At 45.5% G+C, this 15,637-nt stretch overlaps 1 protein-coding gene across 3 annotated transcripts in view; it reads right to left on the bottom strand.

Moving 5' to 3' along the window:
- Positions 1-10,365: 10,365 nt before the first annotated feature.
- RNLS (renalase, FAD dependent amine oxidase) overlaps positions 10,366-15,637 on the bottom strand; it is an 80,192-nt gene continuing 74,920 nt past the window's right edge. For all 3 annotated transcript variants that reach the window (XM_064464548.1, XM_064464546.1, XM_064464547.1), the window contains one exon: positions 10,366-10,661. In XM_064464548.1, coding sequence (XP_064320618.1) covers positions 10,509-10,661 — 153 coding nt within the window. In that variant the 3' untranslated portion in view covers positions 10,366-10,508. The remainder of the gene's footprint in view (positions 10,662-15,637) is intronic.

The following is a 15,637-nucleotide window of genomic DNA, read 5'->3' as shown; positions in this document are numbered from 1 at the left end:
TGAATATCATATTCCTTCAAAAAAGACTAGTTGGATCAAGGCCAGATGGAGCACCCTCACATGAAGTCTTCTGTGTGTACATTGCATCAATAAGTACAGCTTGGGATATTAATCTACAGTTATGACCTCCAGGGAAAATCAAAAGCAACAAATCATGCTTTTGTTTTTAATTATCCATATAGAAATAGATCATTTTCTCAACTGACCAAATTAAAAAATAATACTTTAACTGGTGGCTCTTTGCCTACGCTATTTATTTGTTCAGAGGAAAAGATTAATGCAAACCCTCACTGCTACATTGATTTTGTCCTCGTGTGGTTCCCCCTAATTCAGCATGATCAGATTCTGCTCAAAAGCTGACCCTGGCCCCTGTAGTTTGTAATAATTGCAATAATGAACCCCGTGTCTCTGCTTTTCCTGAAGCCATGCTCCAGCAACATGCCAGTGACAGGGAAGAGGAAGGTTCAGCTTCTGGTGTTTTCCTGGGGCATGCACCCACCTCCATAGGCTTTGCCAAGGACAAGGCCCATCTGGTTTCACCTTGCTCTCTAGCCATGGTAATGCAATGCCAGCAACAACAAAGGCAAATTGTGTCCCCTCCTGTACACAGCCATGAGCTGCTTGGCCACTTGGCTGGTGTATGAATTATTCCTGAAATTCTCCCTGCCTAACAACTTTCTCTCTCTGGAGCTAAGCTGCTTGCTCAGCCTGAGTCCTGTCTGCGAGTTTAGTGCTGATGGAAAAACTCAGGAGCATTTCACACGTAAAGATACACTTATCCCAGATCAGAAGGTTAATAATGGGAGTTTTTCAAAGACCAGCTGTAGCTTTTATCCCATGGGGCTCTGAAGATGCACATGCATGAAGGGGTTCAGTGGAAATCTGCTGCCTGGTCCAGATTTCTCAATGAACAGGACGAGGGGCTACATCATCTACTAGAGGTTTCCTTTATTCTCACAAAGGTGCTCCATTCAATGATCCTCTCTGGAAAGAGAGTTAAACCTCCCACCCTACCAAATATCTTCTTCTCTAGGTGAAGTCAACTCAGGTGGCCAAGAAACTGTGAGCAGAGCAGTCCCAAGGATGCCCCGCTCACACGGGGATGGGCTGCTTCCTTTGGGCTGGTCAAGGTTCCCTGTGCTGCAGCTTGTGCCAGGGCCTCTGGGGCTCTTGCTGTGCCCCTACAAGCAGAGTCCGGCCCCAGCACCTCCAGGACCCCTTTGGGCAGGAGGAGATGTTGTTGGATCACCCTTCATGTCCTTGTCTCTGGCTGATCAAGCTCAGCACCCCAGCCTCTCTTTGTATGCCCTGGCCCTCACCCACCATTGCTAGGATCCCTGGAAGATTCCACCACCTCTAAAAAATGCACCACATCTAAACTCACCTCATCCTTGTTTCCTGTTCCCATCCTGAAATGAGCTCAGACACAATGAGTTTCTAGATCCTGTCCTTGCCAACTCTCCACCAGACACATCAGTCCAGCTGCTTGTTTGGGCTCACAGTTCATTGCCACACCTTCCAACAGCTTCTGCAAGTTGCTGGTATGCAACATCCTTGTTTGCACTTCGAGCCTGGCTGGCAAGGCACAGGCCACCCCTGGTGAGCAGATGCAAACCAATGCAGTCTTACTTTAAGCTAGCTAGTGGTTAGCAACCTTTGCCTATCTAGCAGCAGAGAGCTTGGAGCAGACTGACCTCTGTTCTACTCATCAGAGAGGTCTGAGGGCTTGTGCCACAGGTGCTTGGTCTCTGAGGTGGTATTTCAACAGTACTGGAAGGATGTTGGAGGAAGCCAACACACCTAAAACACATGCATGGAGCAGCGTGCCTTTTCCATGCCCCTGCCTAAGCTCTGCGGTGCTCCCAGTGTGCAGCAATGCCAGCCAGGTCTTGCCTAGAAGGTCTGCAAGGTGAGCGCTGCTTCTGGGTCTATGAACAACCCTTCTTGCCACCCATGGGAGGAGAAGAGGAAGTGTCAGGGTCTTCTCTGCATCTTCCTTCTTTCGCATCGCTGTGGCCTGAAACTGTGTCTTTCTTTGGGATGGCTCTGCTCATCAAATGTCCTGCACATGTTGAAACTTGCTGCCTTTCACAGTGTCTGGGAAGCTTGCCTGCTCCTTTTTCTTTCATCAACAGGGCATGAAAAGTCCCTAGATCTCTCCCTCAAGGGCAGCAAGGAAAAAGCCCTTGCTCCAGCAAGAGCTGCGTGGCCTCTCCACGGGGTGGGGTGATCAGCCTGTGAGCTCTGAGCCTGCCCAGCCCATCCAGGGCACATTAGATGTGCCAATTATGACCAGCAGTGGGAAAATGATCCCACAGTGGACTGGTCCTCTTATGGGCACATTTCTTTCTCTGTGGGGAACTGTCTTGCTCCTCTGTCCCTGGGAGGGAGTGTCCCTGGACCTGGTGTGCCTCTGAGTGGTGTGCAGGGAGGAGGGGGGATAGACCTTCGAGGTGCTGTCACTGACACCAGAAAAGAGCAGGGATGCTCATTGCATTGAGGTGGCTCTGCCAGGATGGTGTCAGGCTGGTCTGCCTCAAATCAGAATGGCGTATACTCAAGGAGGGAGTCAGTGGATGGCACCTGTGTCCATCACTGTAGTGGGGACACAGGGGAAGTAGAGCACAGGGGTGGGAGCTGACCTGTAACCATCCCTTGTAGCCTCCTCATGAGCATCTGCCATGCAAAGGGAGTCAGCTGCCCCTCGCAGAGCAGCAAAGGAGCCGATGGGTCCCTGACATTTGCTGTTTCGCTTCCTGTTTCCAGTACATGGTCCTGGGGGTGCAAATGTGACAAGCTCTTTTATCGGGCAAAACAGCCAGAAACCATCCCCAGCCACGTTTGGGGTGGAAACCCCAGTTTTCTCCCTAACCCAGAGCTATTGTGTCTTGCTCAGAAATCCTTTGGCAAGTCCTTTGGCAAGGACCAGGGGACTGGCTTAAATGCTGGACTGATATGTTAAGGATTTTATTTATAGTGCTCTAATCCCACTGTGTTTGTAGTTCACATTCCCAAGCTGGCCTCCAAACCTGCCTTTTAAATAAAAGGAGAGTAGAATTTGCAGTGCGCAGGTGTGCTAAGGGAGGCAGCAAATCCAAAATGACCAGGGTGCTGATAGTCCAAATTTGGGAGTTTTGGACCAGAATTCCTCCAGCATCACCCATTAAAGAGCAATACCCATGCACAGCCAATGGCTGTTGCTACAACAAATTTGTGAGCAGCTTGAGAACAAAAATCTCTTTGTTCAGGAGTGTTTCTGAGACACTGTTTGTCCCGTGATGGGGAATGGCTACATGCATGCTCACCACTCAGTAGCTGCAAATGAAATGCCGGCTGCGTTTCTCTAATCTTTGAGGTGCTGAGCTGGGATTCTTTGTGCAGTGAAAAGGTGGTAAAGGAGAGTGGCTGAGCCCCTCCTCCTTTTCCAGCTTGTTCCCTTTCCCTCTGCTCTGTGCAAGGAAAGCAGCTGCTGGGACAGAGGCTGACCCATCTTCTAGCACTGAGTGGTGCCTTACTGGGCACCACTTCCCCCCCCCCGCCCCCAGCCTGGCTGAAGAAGGCAGAAGATGGCCAAACCTGTGCATGGTGCAAGCATCACTTCCATGCCCTGAGACAAACTGGGGGAAACGAGACCTTGTCCTTGCAGCAGGGCGTGCTTCGCTTTAAAGATCTTGACATGCGTGATCATCCTGGAGGAGAGATCTGAGCGGATGATAGCGCTGAGAAAGGAAGGATGTTTTGGCACCGGCACAGGTGAGGGAGGAGGTGCCATTCAGCTCGACAGGAACCCTGTGCTGAAAAGATAATTTCAAGCTGAGCTGTGGTTTACCACAGTGTCCTCGTGACCGGCTGAGCGGTCGGGCAGCAGGGGCGGCGGGGAACAGGCTCGTTTTCTCACAGCTGGGGCCCGCACAGGCATGTCAGAGCTTGGCTGGGGCAAAGTGGTGGCTTTCTGCTCACCCGTGTGGCCCCAGCTTGCATTAAACCCTTCACATTAAAGCCCCTTCCCCAGTTTTTTTGAGCAATCAGGGAGAAGGGTGACAGCCACGCACAGCGTGGTGCACAAGGACCTGGTTTTTTTTCCCCTGCTGGGAAGACACCCAAAGCACCTGGTTATAGGGATGCTCAGCTGTAACGGGATGAAAATTGGGGAATGACAAGAATCATGAGGCTTTTCAAGGATCAATGTGGGTTTCAGCACCATTATCTCCAGGACAACAGCAATCTGCCTTGCACCCTCTTTGCTCAACACTAAATCTGTCCACTTGCAATTCAGCAATAGCTCTTCCGAGGTTACTGCTCACCTGTTTCCATTCATTTACGTCCAGAGGAGAAACTTTGCTTGGTTCATCCTGAAAAGAAAACGACACTCCCACTCCTCCTTGGCAAGGGCTGTTTCACTGCCGTGTGGGGCTGCTTCTACAGCGGCTGCAAGCGCCAGCTGCGCTTTGCAGTTCTGCAGTGGTGTCATCACTGGCTGATCTCGAAGGTGCCACCTGAATGTGGGCATCAAGTAAAAATCCTACGGAGGCTAATCGCGAGGTGGTGTGATGAGACAGGCGGAGCAGCAGCAGAAGGCTCCGGGATTTCAGGGCTTCAGCTCTGCCATGCAAAGCGGTTTATGGATGGCACATCTGAGCCAGGGACTGGATTAGAGGCAAAACCGGCTCTGGCCCCAGGGAAATCTCTGTGCAGCAGCTCAAGGCACTTGCTGGGCAGCTCAGCGACTGTCCTCGTCCCCCCTGAGAGCACTCAGGCTCCTGATGCCAGCACCAGCCTCCTAAGGGCATGTTGCCGGCCATTTGGAGTTCGTTATGTTGAATTTTGCAGCATGGAGCAGCCAAGTAAATGCTGCATTCGCCCAGGCAGTCACAAAGCCCTTCAGTGCAAGGGCCGTCTGCAGCTGTGGTTGGGAGCGATGACCCAGACACGACTGCACAGTCTAGGCGGCACAGGGTCAGGTTCCTCTTATTTGCATTATTTCAAAGAGGAACTCATATATATGTCAGTATTGCACGCCACGTTGGTGCTGCTGCTCAGTGATGTCTGCTTTTAAGCTGGTGCTGTACCAGCAGTGTTGTTCCTCTATCAAGAAGTGGGGTCACAGTGGAGGATGGGAATGCCCCAACTTGCTCAGACACAGGCCTGAGCAGCCTGCTGCAGCTGTGGCATTGGTCCTGCTGGGAGCAGGGTCAGGCCAGAGACCTCCTCACCTTCCCTCTCAGTCATACATACCTTCTAGAAGAGCCAAATATGACTATGCTGGCAGCAAGATCGCTAGAAAATCCTTGCCTCTGGGAGACCAGGTCTTGCTCCAGTGGCTTTGGCTGCAGGGATGTTTCACATCTCAGTGCTATGGAAACCCACCATGTATTTTCAGCTGGGCAGCACCTCCCATCTGCAGCTGCCTTTTAAAATAAAAAAAAAAACCCAAACCCAAAACTAAAATAACATCTTAATTTATTTCTATATGCTTCCACAAAAATATGGCCCAGATCCTTGGAGATATGCAGTTTGTGAATCGATGTGAGCTGAGGAGCTGGGTGCCTGTCTCCTCTTCTTAGCTCTTTTTAGAAATGGACTAAATTCCTACAAACTGCACTAAATGCACAAAGAGGTGTGCAGATGACTTTATAGATCTGGGAGGGTTGTTCCAACTAACTGCCACAATACACTCCGTGCAGGAGTATAACAAGACACCCTCTCTGTAGCCTGGCATCGGGCAGATGCAGCCCTCGTGTGAATGGAGGGGTTGGGAAGGGGTTGCCCCTGCAGCAAGCGTGACATGGGGACAACTCCACTGGACGCAACAGTGTCCTGGCCTTCAGCTGGGAAGGTGCATATGGGCTTGCACTACTGTATATGGCCACAGCTTCTCACGCTGGAGCTCACCTAGAGCTAGTTTAGCCTAGAGCTGATTATCTTCCCCCAAGGCAGCACAAGTCATGTCTCATGTGGATGAGCATCTGCTCCCAACATCTTTCTTGCCTTGTGAAGGGAGAGGTCTCTGAAGCCCCTGGCACACAAAACAAGTAGATCTGTCCTTGTTGGGGTTTCAGATGTAAAACTGGGAGTAATGAGAGCTCATTAAGCATGTCATTAATAGCACTTTTTTGAGTCAGGCTTTGGAGCTCTGATGGGCTCCCTGCAGGGTCGGATCACCACCCACCAGGCCCTAACCCCATGCCTAACCCTCAAGAGCAGCGGGAGTGCCACGACTTCAAGCCCGAGGTCTCTTTCAAAATTCAAAGTGGCATGGGATATGATGGGTCTGCCTTAGCTCCCTGTGACACGGTGGCAACAGCACAGACACTGTACCACACATGCCACCCACTGGGTGGAAAAGCACCAAACATCTCCTTGCCCATGCCCAAGATTTCAGTTGTACTGCTTCCAAAAACACCTCTGCAAGAACAGTGCGTGGATGCACATGGTGCGTAGTTCAGGCACCTCCTAGAAGGAAGAAAGGGCTGCGAGGATCACCAAGGGAGCTCTGTGAGGGGAAGGGGTGGCAGAATACAGGGTCTGACGGCTCAGTACTGCATGCTTGTCTTTCTCAAATGCATTTGACTGAGGATCACGCAACAGTTATCATGCAAAAATTGCCTTGCATGATGCCAACAAAGCAAACATTGGGTGGATCACACCTGGCTGAGCCACAGCTCACACACCACTTCTGTTAGCAGCTGTTAAGGTGTAGTTGTGCCTACCAAGCCTTCCTGCCAACACCTAGTCTGCTATCTGGACAATAATATAAAAGCTTTCCCGGTGAAACACGCAGCTGAGGCAGCTGTTGGTGGGACAGTAACTAACAACAAAGGATTGCTGTTAGAGACCCAAAGGTACAGTTAAGCACTCAGAGATCAGCAAAACGCATCTCATACAGCTGAATGTATTGTAAAAGCAGTGACTGTGCTAGATGCCATGGGCCAGCCCTGCCAAGTGATGTTCACTGTGTGGACGTTAAAGCAACTGTGAGTTAAAAGGCTTTGAGTATTTATAGCCCCGTGTTTCCTTGTGATGAGGAAGACAAAAACATTGTCATCTGAGAGCTGAAATGCTTTAATTCAACTCTGGGCATTAGCTGTGGCCCATGACACATAGGAGATCAGATGCAGCCATCACCCTTTTCTGGGGACAAGGAGATATAGGTTGTAACTGATGGATCTGTCAGTTAATCAAAATCATGTCCATCCAGGGAAAAGCCCAGGAAATCAATCAGGCAAGTCTCTTTTATTGTTGTCTTTTTGGATACAGTGGCCTTTTTGAAATACCACCACTCATTACCCACCTTGCATGGGAAAGTTAATACTGTCACCTCTCTGCTTACATCTAGAAAATGAGATATTGCCACAGAGACCCTTAAGTGCCCACTGTCTGGAGCGCATCCAGAGGAACGTGTCCATGAACTTTCCTACTCCACCTTAAAAAAAAAGTAATTTATGTTTAAATCATCTTAATCCGGGAGGAAGTTATAGGAAAGAGGCACTTTGATAGACTGTCATGATATGGGGAAGGATGGAGCAATCTGAGACTCACTGTGATTCATGTTCAAAAACGTCTGAATCAAAAATCTCGTGATTTGAAAAATCGCTAAATCTGTGATTTGCTTATTAACGGGTATTCTGAGGTCTCATAATGATAAAAGCTGTAAGATTGCTGAAAGGATGGGGTCAGAGACATCTCCGCTTACCTGTTGTGGCATTGAAGGCTGCTGCTGATATGAGGCCCCTGTGAGAGCATCCCAACTCTTCAGAGCACACCTGTTTGTGAGGCGGCGAGAGGAACAACACAGCATTAAGTAAAAGATGCTGCATTCTCACTCTTCTGCATATCACATACTTTCAGGATTGATCTTTATTTGTATTATTAGTGGTTTGGCTTGCTTCCATTCAAACTTGAAGGAAGGCAAAGGAAGTGCAAATTTTAGTGTGTCTCAATGCAAAATCCATCTTTGAAGAAAGGAGCTGAAAACAGAGTGAAGATGAGGAAAACAGCACAAGCTGAGTCTGAAAGATCCCCTAAAGCCACGGCCTGCTCCTTCACCCCTGCAGGAGAAGGACCCACGTCCTTCCCTGTACACTAAGGCAGAGCTCGGATGAAGGCAGGCTGGTGGGATGGGTCCCCAGAAACCACTATCATGGGTCCAACAACGGTTGACCTGCCTGCCACAGCGACATCATCCAGGAGAACCAATAACCCAGAAGAAAACCCTCTTGTACAGTTCAGCATGTTACTCCTTTGGAGACCAGCTCCCTCAGGATGGCCAGGCCTGGATGGAAGCTGAGGGGCACATATGAAAAATGGGGCTTGGTTGCTTTCATATGCCACCCTCCACAGGGTACAGCTCTTTGATTAAAGTTTTTCAACACCACAGCACAGAACTTTATTTCAGCTGGGACTTTGCTTTTAAGCTGCTGCAAATCAAGCCAATAATAAATGCCTCACCAGATTAGATTTATTCTATGACCCTGTGGCTCTTCATGGCTACCTTGATCGATGGGAGACAGGAGATCACATGCTGTTGTAAAAGATTTGGGCACAAACATAACCACCAACTACCCCGTTCCTGCAAAACACACATTGAAACCTGAGGGTTTGGAGCTGGTCAGTTCAGACAAAATAACACCTAGTTTTAAACTCGAGGACTTCATGGAAAGAAGAAAAAAAAATCAATAAAACTGCATGGTATCATGAAATATCCTTCAAAGATTTTTTTAAAATTAACTTAAGTTTTAAAGTTCTTAGTGTCACTTAAAATACTGCATTAGAAATGGTCAAATGCAGCAGTAAATTACAGTGTTCAGCTGCTGTGAATACAGATGTTGGATTTTTGTGAAATGCAGGGGTATAAGAAAAAGGCTGAACTGCACTTCTCTAATGGCTAAAATTCTGTCTGCTGAAAATAGCATTTTCTTATTTTTAGTATGTAGGAGAGGTACGAACCTTGTGACACGTGATTTAAGAGGAAGGGCAAGCTAAATGAAATTTGGAATAAATAAATGATTTCTTGGTTAATTTCTGAGTAATTTCAAAATTGACTTCACAGAAACACAGTTTAGTAGCTTAGAAATACTTGAAACTGTGGCAGGTATTATTTTCAACATAATTATACTTGCAGTTTATTTTTTTAGTATTTCAAATAAAATTCCTTGTTCGTTCACTCACAAATGTATTTATATCCTTCCCTGGACCGTCCCTCTATTTCTACACCTGTTCTGCCAAAATAAAGTATAGAGCTGTCTAGAACTCACCTCACTTTCAGACTGGCTGTTTACTTTAAATGAGTTTTTATGGTGGTGGTGATGTAACCCTAAGCCTGAAATGTCAGCAGTTTTCTTACTAACACACTGCCACGGACCTTACTTAGATAAATGCTTCTCCCTCCTTCCTCTTGGCATTTGCCAGGCAAGCAGCTGAACCACCTTCCGTATTGGCTGCTCCTACCCTGATTCCTCTACCAACTAGAAGGAGGAAAGGGCTGCTCCTTGCTCAGGGGACCCTGGGCCAGCAGAGAGCCATGAGGCACCAGTGACTCTCTAACCTGGCAAATACTGGTCTATTTTAAGCGCATACACTTTGTTGGCCAGTCCGCTTAACTGTGTTAAACTCATGTTAAAGCTCAGATGTCAACATCTGTTCCCAGGATGACTTTGGGATAACAGTCCTATTGCTAGGAGAGCACTAGAAACATGCACACCTTCTCTTTCACCTTCCCCATTCATTCTTTTTTGAGCATAGCTGGGCTTGATGTTGCTTAGACTGCACCCAGGACAGGTACCGTGTTTCAGTGGCACACGCTGCCAGTAACATCATCAGTCTGTTAAATGAGCTTTTCCAGTAATCGGCAACCAGGGCTCCAGAAAACTATGGGCTAAGAAAGCTGGGCAGCAAACAACTCCCTCCCTTAAAAGTTGTGCATGTCTGGAGACAGGGTTAAAACTTGAATTGATAGCGTTAGACCTTGCATAGGCTGTCCAACCTGAGAAGCGTAACAAGGTATGCTCCACCACTGATTCCCCATGGCTAACACAATAACCAAGACCAGGGCTGATCTACACAGGAAGAAATGACCACATGTATATATGAAAGCTCTGCGATCAATTGTACATGTTCCTTCTATCACTTCCAGGGCTCCAAATACTTAGACAAGGAGTAATCTCTGCAGTTCCATGGGTTTTTTGCTGTTTCAAGTCAGGCTTCTCTCCTTGACATACTTTTCGTGGGGTGTAGAAGTATCAGGAGACCTGGCAAGACTGCTGGAGCTCAGTGCCTCTGACTAGAGCCAGAAAAAGCTTAACTTCAAGCAAAGTAACCACTCTCAGCACAGATCCTGGAAAATTAATTTCAATTCCATCCCAATAATTATTACAGCACACCAACAGATCTTCCTTTATTTACTTGTGCAAGATAGAGGCCAGTGACGTTAACACTAAACTAGAATTCAATCCATCATAGCAAAATGCATTATAAATCTAGACTAAGTTTAGCAGCCGACTTTGAAATTGCTATAAATGAGACTTCACAGCCTCTGCAAGACTCAAAGCAGAATCTATGCAGCCATCAAAGTTGGAAGAAGTAAATCCATCACCCCCACAAATCAGGAGAGGTTGAGTATGAAGAATCATTTGTCCCAGACAACTGGGCACAGCTTTTGTAACCTGAAAAACAAAAGCATATAGGGAGATGGAAAAGAATGTTATTTGCCTGAATTTCACACCAGAAAGGCCTTCATATGAAGCACCCCTCCCATCCCCGATTGTAGGTCCAAGCATTAACAATTACCATAGTAAAATGTTTATCTTCTGGAGTTTAATCATTGAAATAAAGCTTTCTTGTATGTGGAAATTTAGAAACTTTACAGGCCCATCCTGTCTTATTCTCAGTCCGTCTCAGCAGAAATGAATTGCTTGACCCTGGACAGGTGAGGCATGGAGATCTCTAAGCCAAATGTATGAAGATACATGATCTCACATCAGCAAAGGTGGGCTCGCAAAATCCCCCAGATACGTAACCGTTGAACAAAGGAAAGGAAGGCTGCCATTTGCAAGAGAGCCCTCAATGTAACTGGGTTGACCAGGTGACCTTCCTGGATGGGAACTGAGGTGGACTTCGGAGTAACAACTGTCACGATGACCTGCCCATGCTTCATGCTGCTGGGCAAGCATATATACAGCCTTGGGACAACCCACTCTGTCTCCAGCTCTGCTATGCTGGTCTCATTTTTCATCTGAGTAGCACAACAATTTTTAGACACTACTAGAGATACAATCAACACTTTCACTGTAAGTAGCATGGGACAAGTTCTGAATAAGGTTGCTTTGATAAATATTTAATGTCATTCTTAATGTATGCAATGTATTAATCTTAAATATAATTTTCCTGGCACTATGCCCTCAATTAAACTTGTATCTGTGGAGTGGCAGGTCTTGAGCAGTTCTTTGTAACATTTCTAAAAGTGAATGGACTTTGCTTTGGCCAGTACCTATTAACTTGAAGCTACCCGGAACTCACGGGGAGAGCAAGACCTCTTTTTGGTATTGTACTTTATGGCAAACACCAATGCATGTCAAACAGCACAGTAAAAGCACGCAGCATTTGTGTTTTTAGCATGCTTGTCTGTGTCATACGTTGTAGCCTGTTTCAAACCTACATACAAAGGCTGAGTGTCCATGTTGTACTAAATCAGTGCATCCCAGAGCAGCACCAGTGAATCTCAGAATGGAGATAAGGCAGCAGCAGTAGCAACACTGGCCTAAAGGCAGACATGAGAGGCTCAGGCAGAAGCGATAAAAAAGATAAGAAGATGCAGGACAGCTTGAGGATGAAGTGATCGGAGGAGGAAGGTGGGAAGTAATAGTCTGAGAAAAGGAATGACAAAACAAGACCCATAAAGATGAAATGTTGAAAAAGAGGAATAAATATCTAGAAAGCCAGAAAGAGAGATGAAAAAAAGAAGAGTAGAAGCACAGCAGTAGACCAGCAATAGAGAACAAACCATAGATGTCTTAAAGCATGATACAGAGAGTACAATTTTCTTTTGATCATTCTTGACTGTCTTTGGTCAAAAGATATGTTTTGGATCCCTGTGCAGTAAACCAGTAATGTATTCTGTTGTGCAAGTGTCAGCTTTGGTGAACAAGAACTGAAGTCCAAGGCATCTTGTTCAGTACAGGGGATTTTTCCCTTGATTCAAATGTACACTCAGGTAGCCACTGCCATGCTGATATCTGCCACTTCCAAGTACGGATCAGCTGCAAAACACCCACATTTATGTTACTGGCTGCATTTTGTGTCACCAGCACATTAACATCTCTTTAAAGGAGGTAATTATCTGAAAAGAATTTGTAGCCTGTTTGTATCCCATTCTCCATTATTCCACTTAACAGAAGAGTCTAGCCATGTATGGTAAATCTAGCCAGAGACAGTCTTTCTCAGACTAATATTAGGTCAGTGCTTAATTTATTCCTACATTTCTGTTACAAATGAAGATCACTGAGCATAAGCAATGAAAAAAAGGTTTAGCAGAAAAAGGCTTTTTGAGTGTCCTTCCTTCTTGGCTACCCATTGCTTACTTGGTGCTGGCTATACCAAACTGCTTCTGGTTTATCATACTGATCACAGCATCAATATTTCCACATCTCAGCCTGCACCTTTTCATCTGTGTGGCAAGACGTTGTGCTCAATGTAGTAAAGGCCCTCACTTTAGATATAGAGACTGAGGAAAGGAATGATCCTGCCCCTTCTTCAACTTCTTCTGAAGGTGTTGTCCAACATAAATTCCAAATTCCCCTCGGCTATATGTCACAGCCTGTTGGCTCTCCATCCTTGTCCTTGAAGACTTCAAGACTCAGCTAGACTAAACCATGGTCGAAGTCACCTAGTGCTGGTAATAGTTCTGCTTTGAGCAACAGGCTGGACTAGAGACCTGAAGAGGTCCCTGAAGAAGTCCCCTCTGAAGAGGTCCAATTTCTATGATTCTGTGTTTTCCCAGTATCCCTTATATACACAAAGTGACTCTGTCAAAGGGACATGATGGGTTGGGAAGCTCTTGGCTCTGAAAGCTAATAGTGTCTTATCGTAATTAAAGCAGGGGATCCAGAATTGCAGCTGTGCTGCTAAGTAATGTCAGTAGAAGTTTGGAAGTCCTAATCCGTCATCCACCATGGATAATTGTAATGTCTGCATTTTAATCCCAGGATTGTGTTTGCCCATGTGAAGAATGTTACAGCCGGATTTAATTAACAAGTAGGATTAATCCCATCTAAAAGAGTCAGGAGAAAGATGCGCCCATCTTATCAGTTCCCCTTGCTCCTGTGGCAACAGCTTATTATAATTGAAAGTAAAGACAGATTTAAGAGAAAGAGGGAGCTCTGTCCCCAATATTTAATTTAGGTAGTGATTATTTTATAGGGTAGCAATAGAGAACTCTCTACTGAGATAATGGATCTGACCTACACTGACTTATTTGCAGTCTAAGACATATTGACATTCATCCACCAAATTAAAGACTGGTGGTAATTCCTCCTGTGACACAACCATAAAGCACAAGGAGCTGCTGAAGCCAGTGGGTTTGGTTAGGAGCAGCACAGTTGGTAGCAGGCAACAGAGCAGGAGAAGTAAGCGGGAGGAGCTGTAAATTGTACAGCGGCTTGAGAAAGTACTAGAGCATCATCCAGCAGTATGATGTTTGAATGTAATTTTTAAATAGGGGAAATGCGATGCATACCTAGTGATTTAGGAAGACAACAATTTTGAAGCAGTTGTGGAAAATAAGAGTTCAGTCCTCCACTCACTGTTCCAGCTACCTCTAAAAGATGAAGCAATAGGTACAAGGTTATAATAAATCCTGTATGGCCATAGTTTTGTCGGGATTCAAAAAGCATAGTTGTTTGGTAAAATGCAATTGAGACTTTTTTTTTAATTCAGTAGTAAGAAATTAACTGCCATATTTGTCTTTTCCTTTATCGATGTTTTCATGGTGAAATAAATGAAAATGGGCCATATATGAAGCCTATGCTTATATGTCATCTTTGACACTACGCTAAAAGTGTGAGTAGTGCGAAGAGAAGGCATATTAAGCCCTTTCCTTGCACACTGTTCTGTTTTTGGCTGGGATAGAGTTAATTTTCTTCCTAGTAGCTCATATAGTGCTGTGTTTTGGATTTAGTTTGAGAATAATGATAACACACTGATGTTTTAGTTGTTGCTGAGTAGTGCTTATACTAAACCAAGGACTTCTGGCTTCCCATGCTCTGCCAGGTGCACAAGAAGCCAGGAGGGAGCATCCAGGACAGCTGACCCAAACTGGCCAAAGGGATGTTCCCCACCTTATGACATCATGCTCAGTATATAAACGGGGGGGAGCTGGCCGGGGGGCAGCGTTTGCTGCTCAGGGCTGGGCTGGGCATTTGCCGGCGGGTGGTGAGTGGTTGCATCATTTGTTTTACCTGGGTTTTGTTCCTCTCTTTTTTGTTTTCCTTTTCACTACCATTATTTACTATAATAATAATAATAATTAATTATTATTATGTTTTAATTATTAAACTGTTCTTATCTCAACCCACGAGTTTTCTTACTCCAGTTCTCTCCCCCACCCCACTGAGGTGCCCCTCTAGAGCGGGGAGGGTGAGCAAGTGGCTGTGTGAGGCTTAATTGCCAACTGTGGTTAAACCGCAACACACAAATAAACAAAGTAGCTGAATCTGACAAATTTTATGATAGAGCTCTGTGATAGAAGCAGTATCCAGGGCGTATTAATTCTGTTTAAAAATACTTCTTGCTTTGTTATGGGAGCCCTTTCTAGAGCTGGTCAACCAAGTGTGCATCTGTTGGAGACAGCTCCAATTCTTCTCCTCCCTACCACCTGCAGGTCTTGGGCTTACAAGGAGTTTGAAGCAGAAAGGTAACAGATGATGCAGAAGAAAAGACCAGAAGTCACAACCAGAAAAGAATGCCTTAACAGTGACAACTGCACAGAGATACTCTTACTCGCAAAAAAACCCTGGACTGATGAAGAAGAACATATAAAGCATACTATGATTTTTGTATGAGTCATCTGAAACATTAAAACCTATGTTAAGGTCATTTTTATACAACTGAGAACAAATACTATGCACTGGGAAGTGATTTGCAAACTACCAATACCTAACTGGCAGAAGAAGAAACTTTGTGCTAATGAGACCAGGTTCCTAAACTGGATGCAGATCAAGGGGTATGAGCAGACTTCACAACCATCTACAGTAACTCCTCCAGACTTCATAAGAGGAAAAATTTTTAGGGGACTGCCTTAAGTAAATAATTTGCATCAACTTCCACATTCTATTTCACTAGTGTAATTTAACTTAAGAGTCTTTGGGTAAACATGCAGATACACTCCAATACTTTAGGAAATTGCCAAAAATTTCCTTAGATTTTTAAAAGAAGTCCGTAAAAAAATACACATTTTGCTATTACTACCCCTAGGTAGTTTACTTCAAAATATTTTTCGCATAACACATTGTTAAATTGAACTGGGCCAAATCAAATAATAACAATTAGTATGTCTGAATGCAAGGACTCCTTCTACTCTGTGGTAGGGTGGGAATTTTGCTAATAATATCACATACTTTTGGATAAAGAAGAGACAGATTGAGTC

Source organism: Phalacrocorax carbo, chromosome 13, assembly GCF_963921805.1.
Source record: "Phalacrocorax carbo chromosome 13, bPhaCar2.1, whole genome shotgun sequence".
NCBI classification, from domain to species: Eukaryota; Metazoa; Chordata; class Aves; order Suliformes; family Phalacrocoracidae; genus Phalacrocorax; species Phalacrocorax carbo.
Note: the sequence above shows the minus strand (reverse complement) of the source record. Positions and strands in the feature narration are given on the sequence as shown.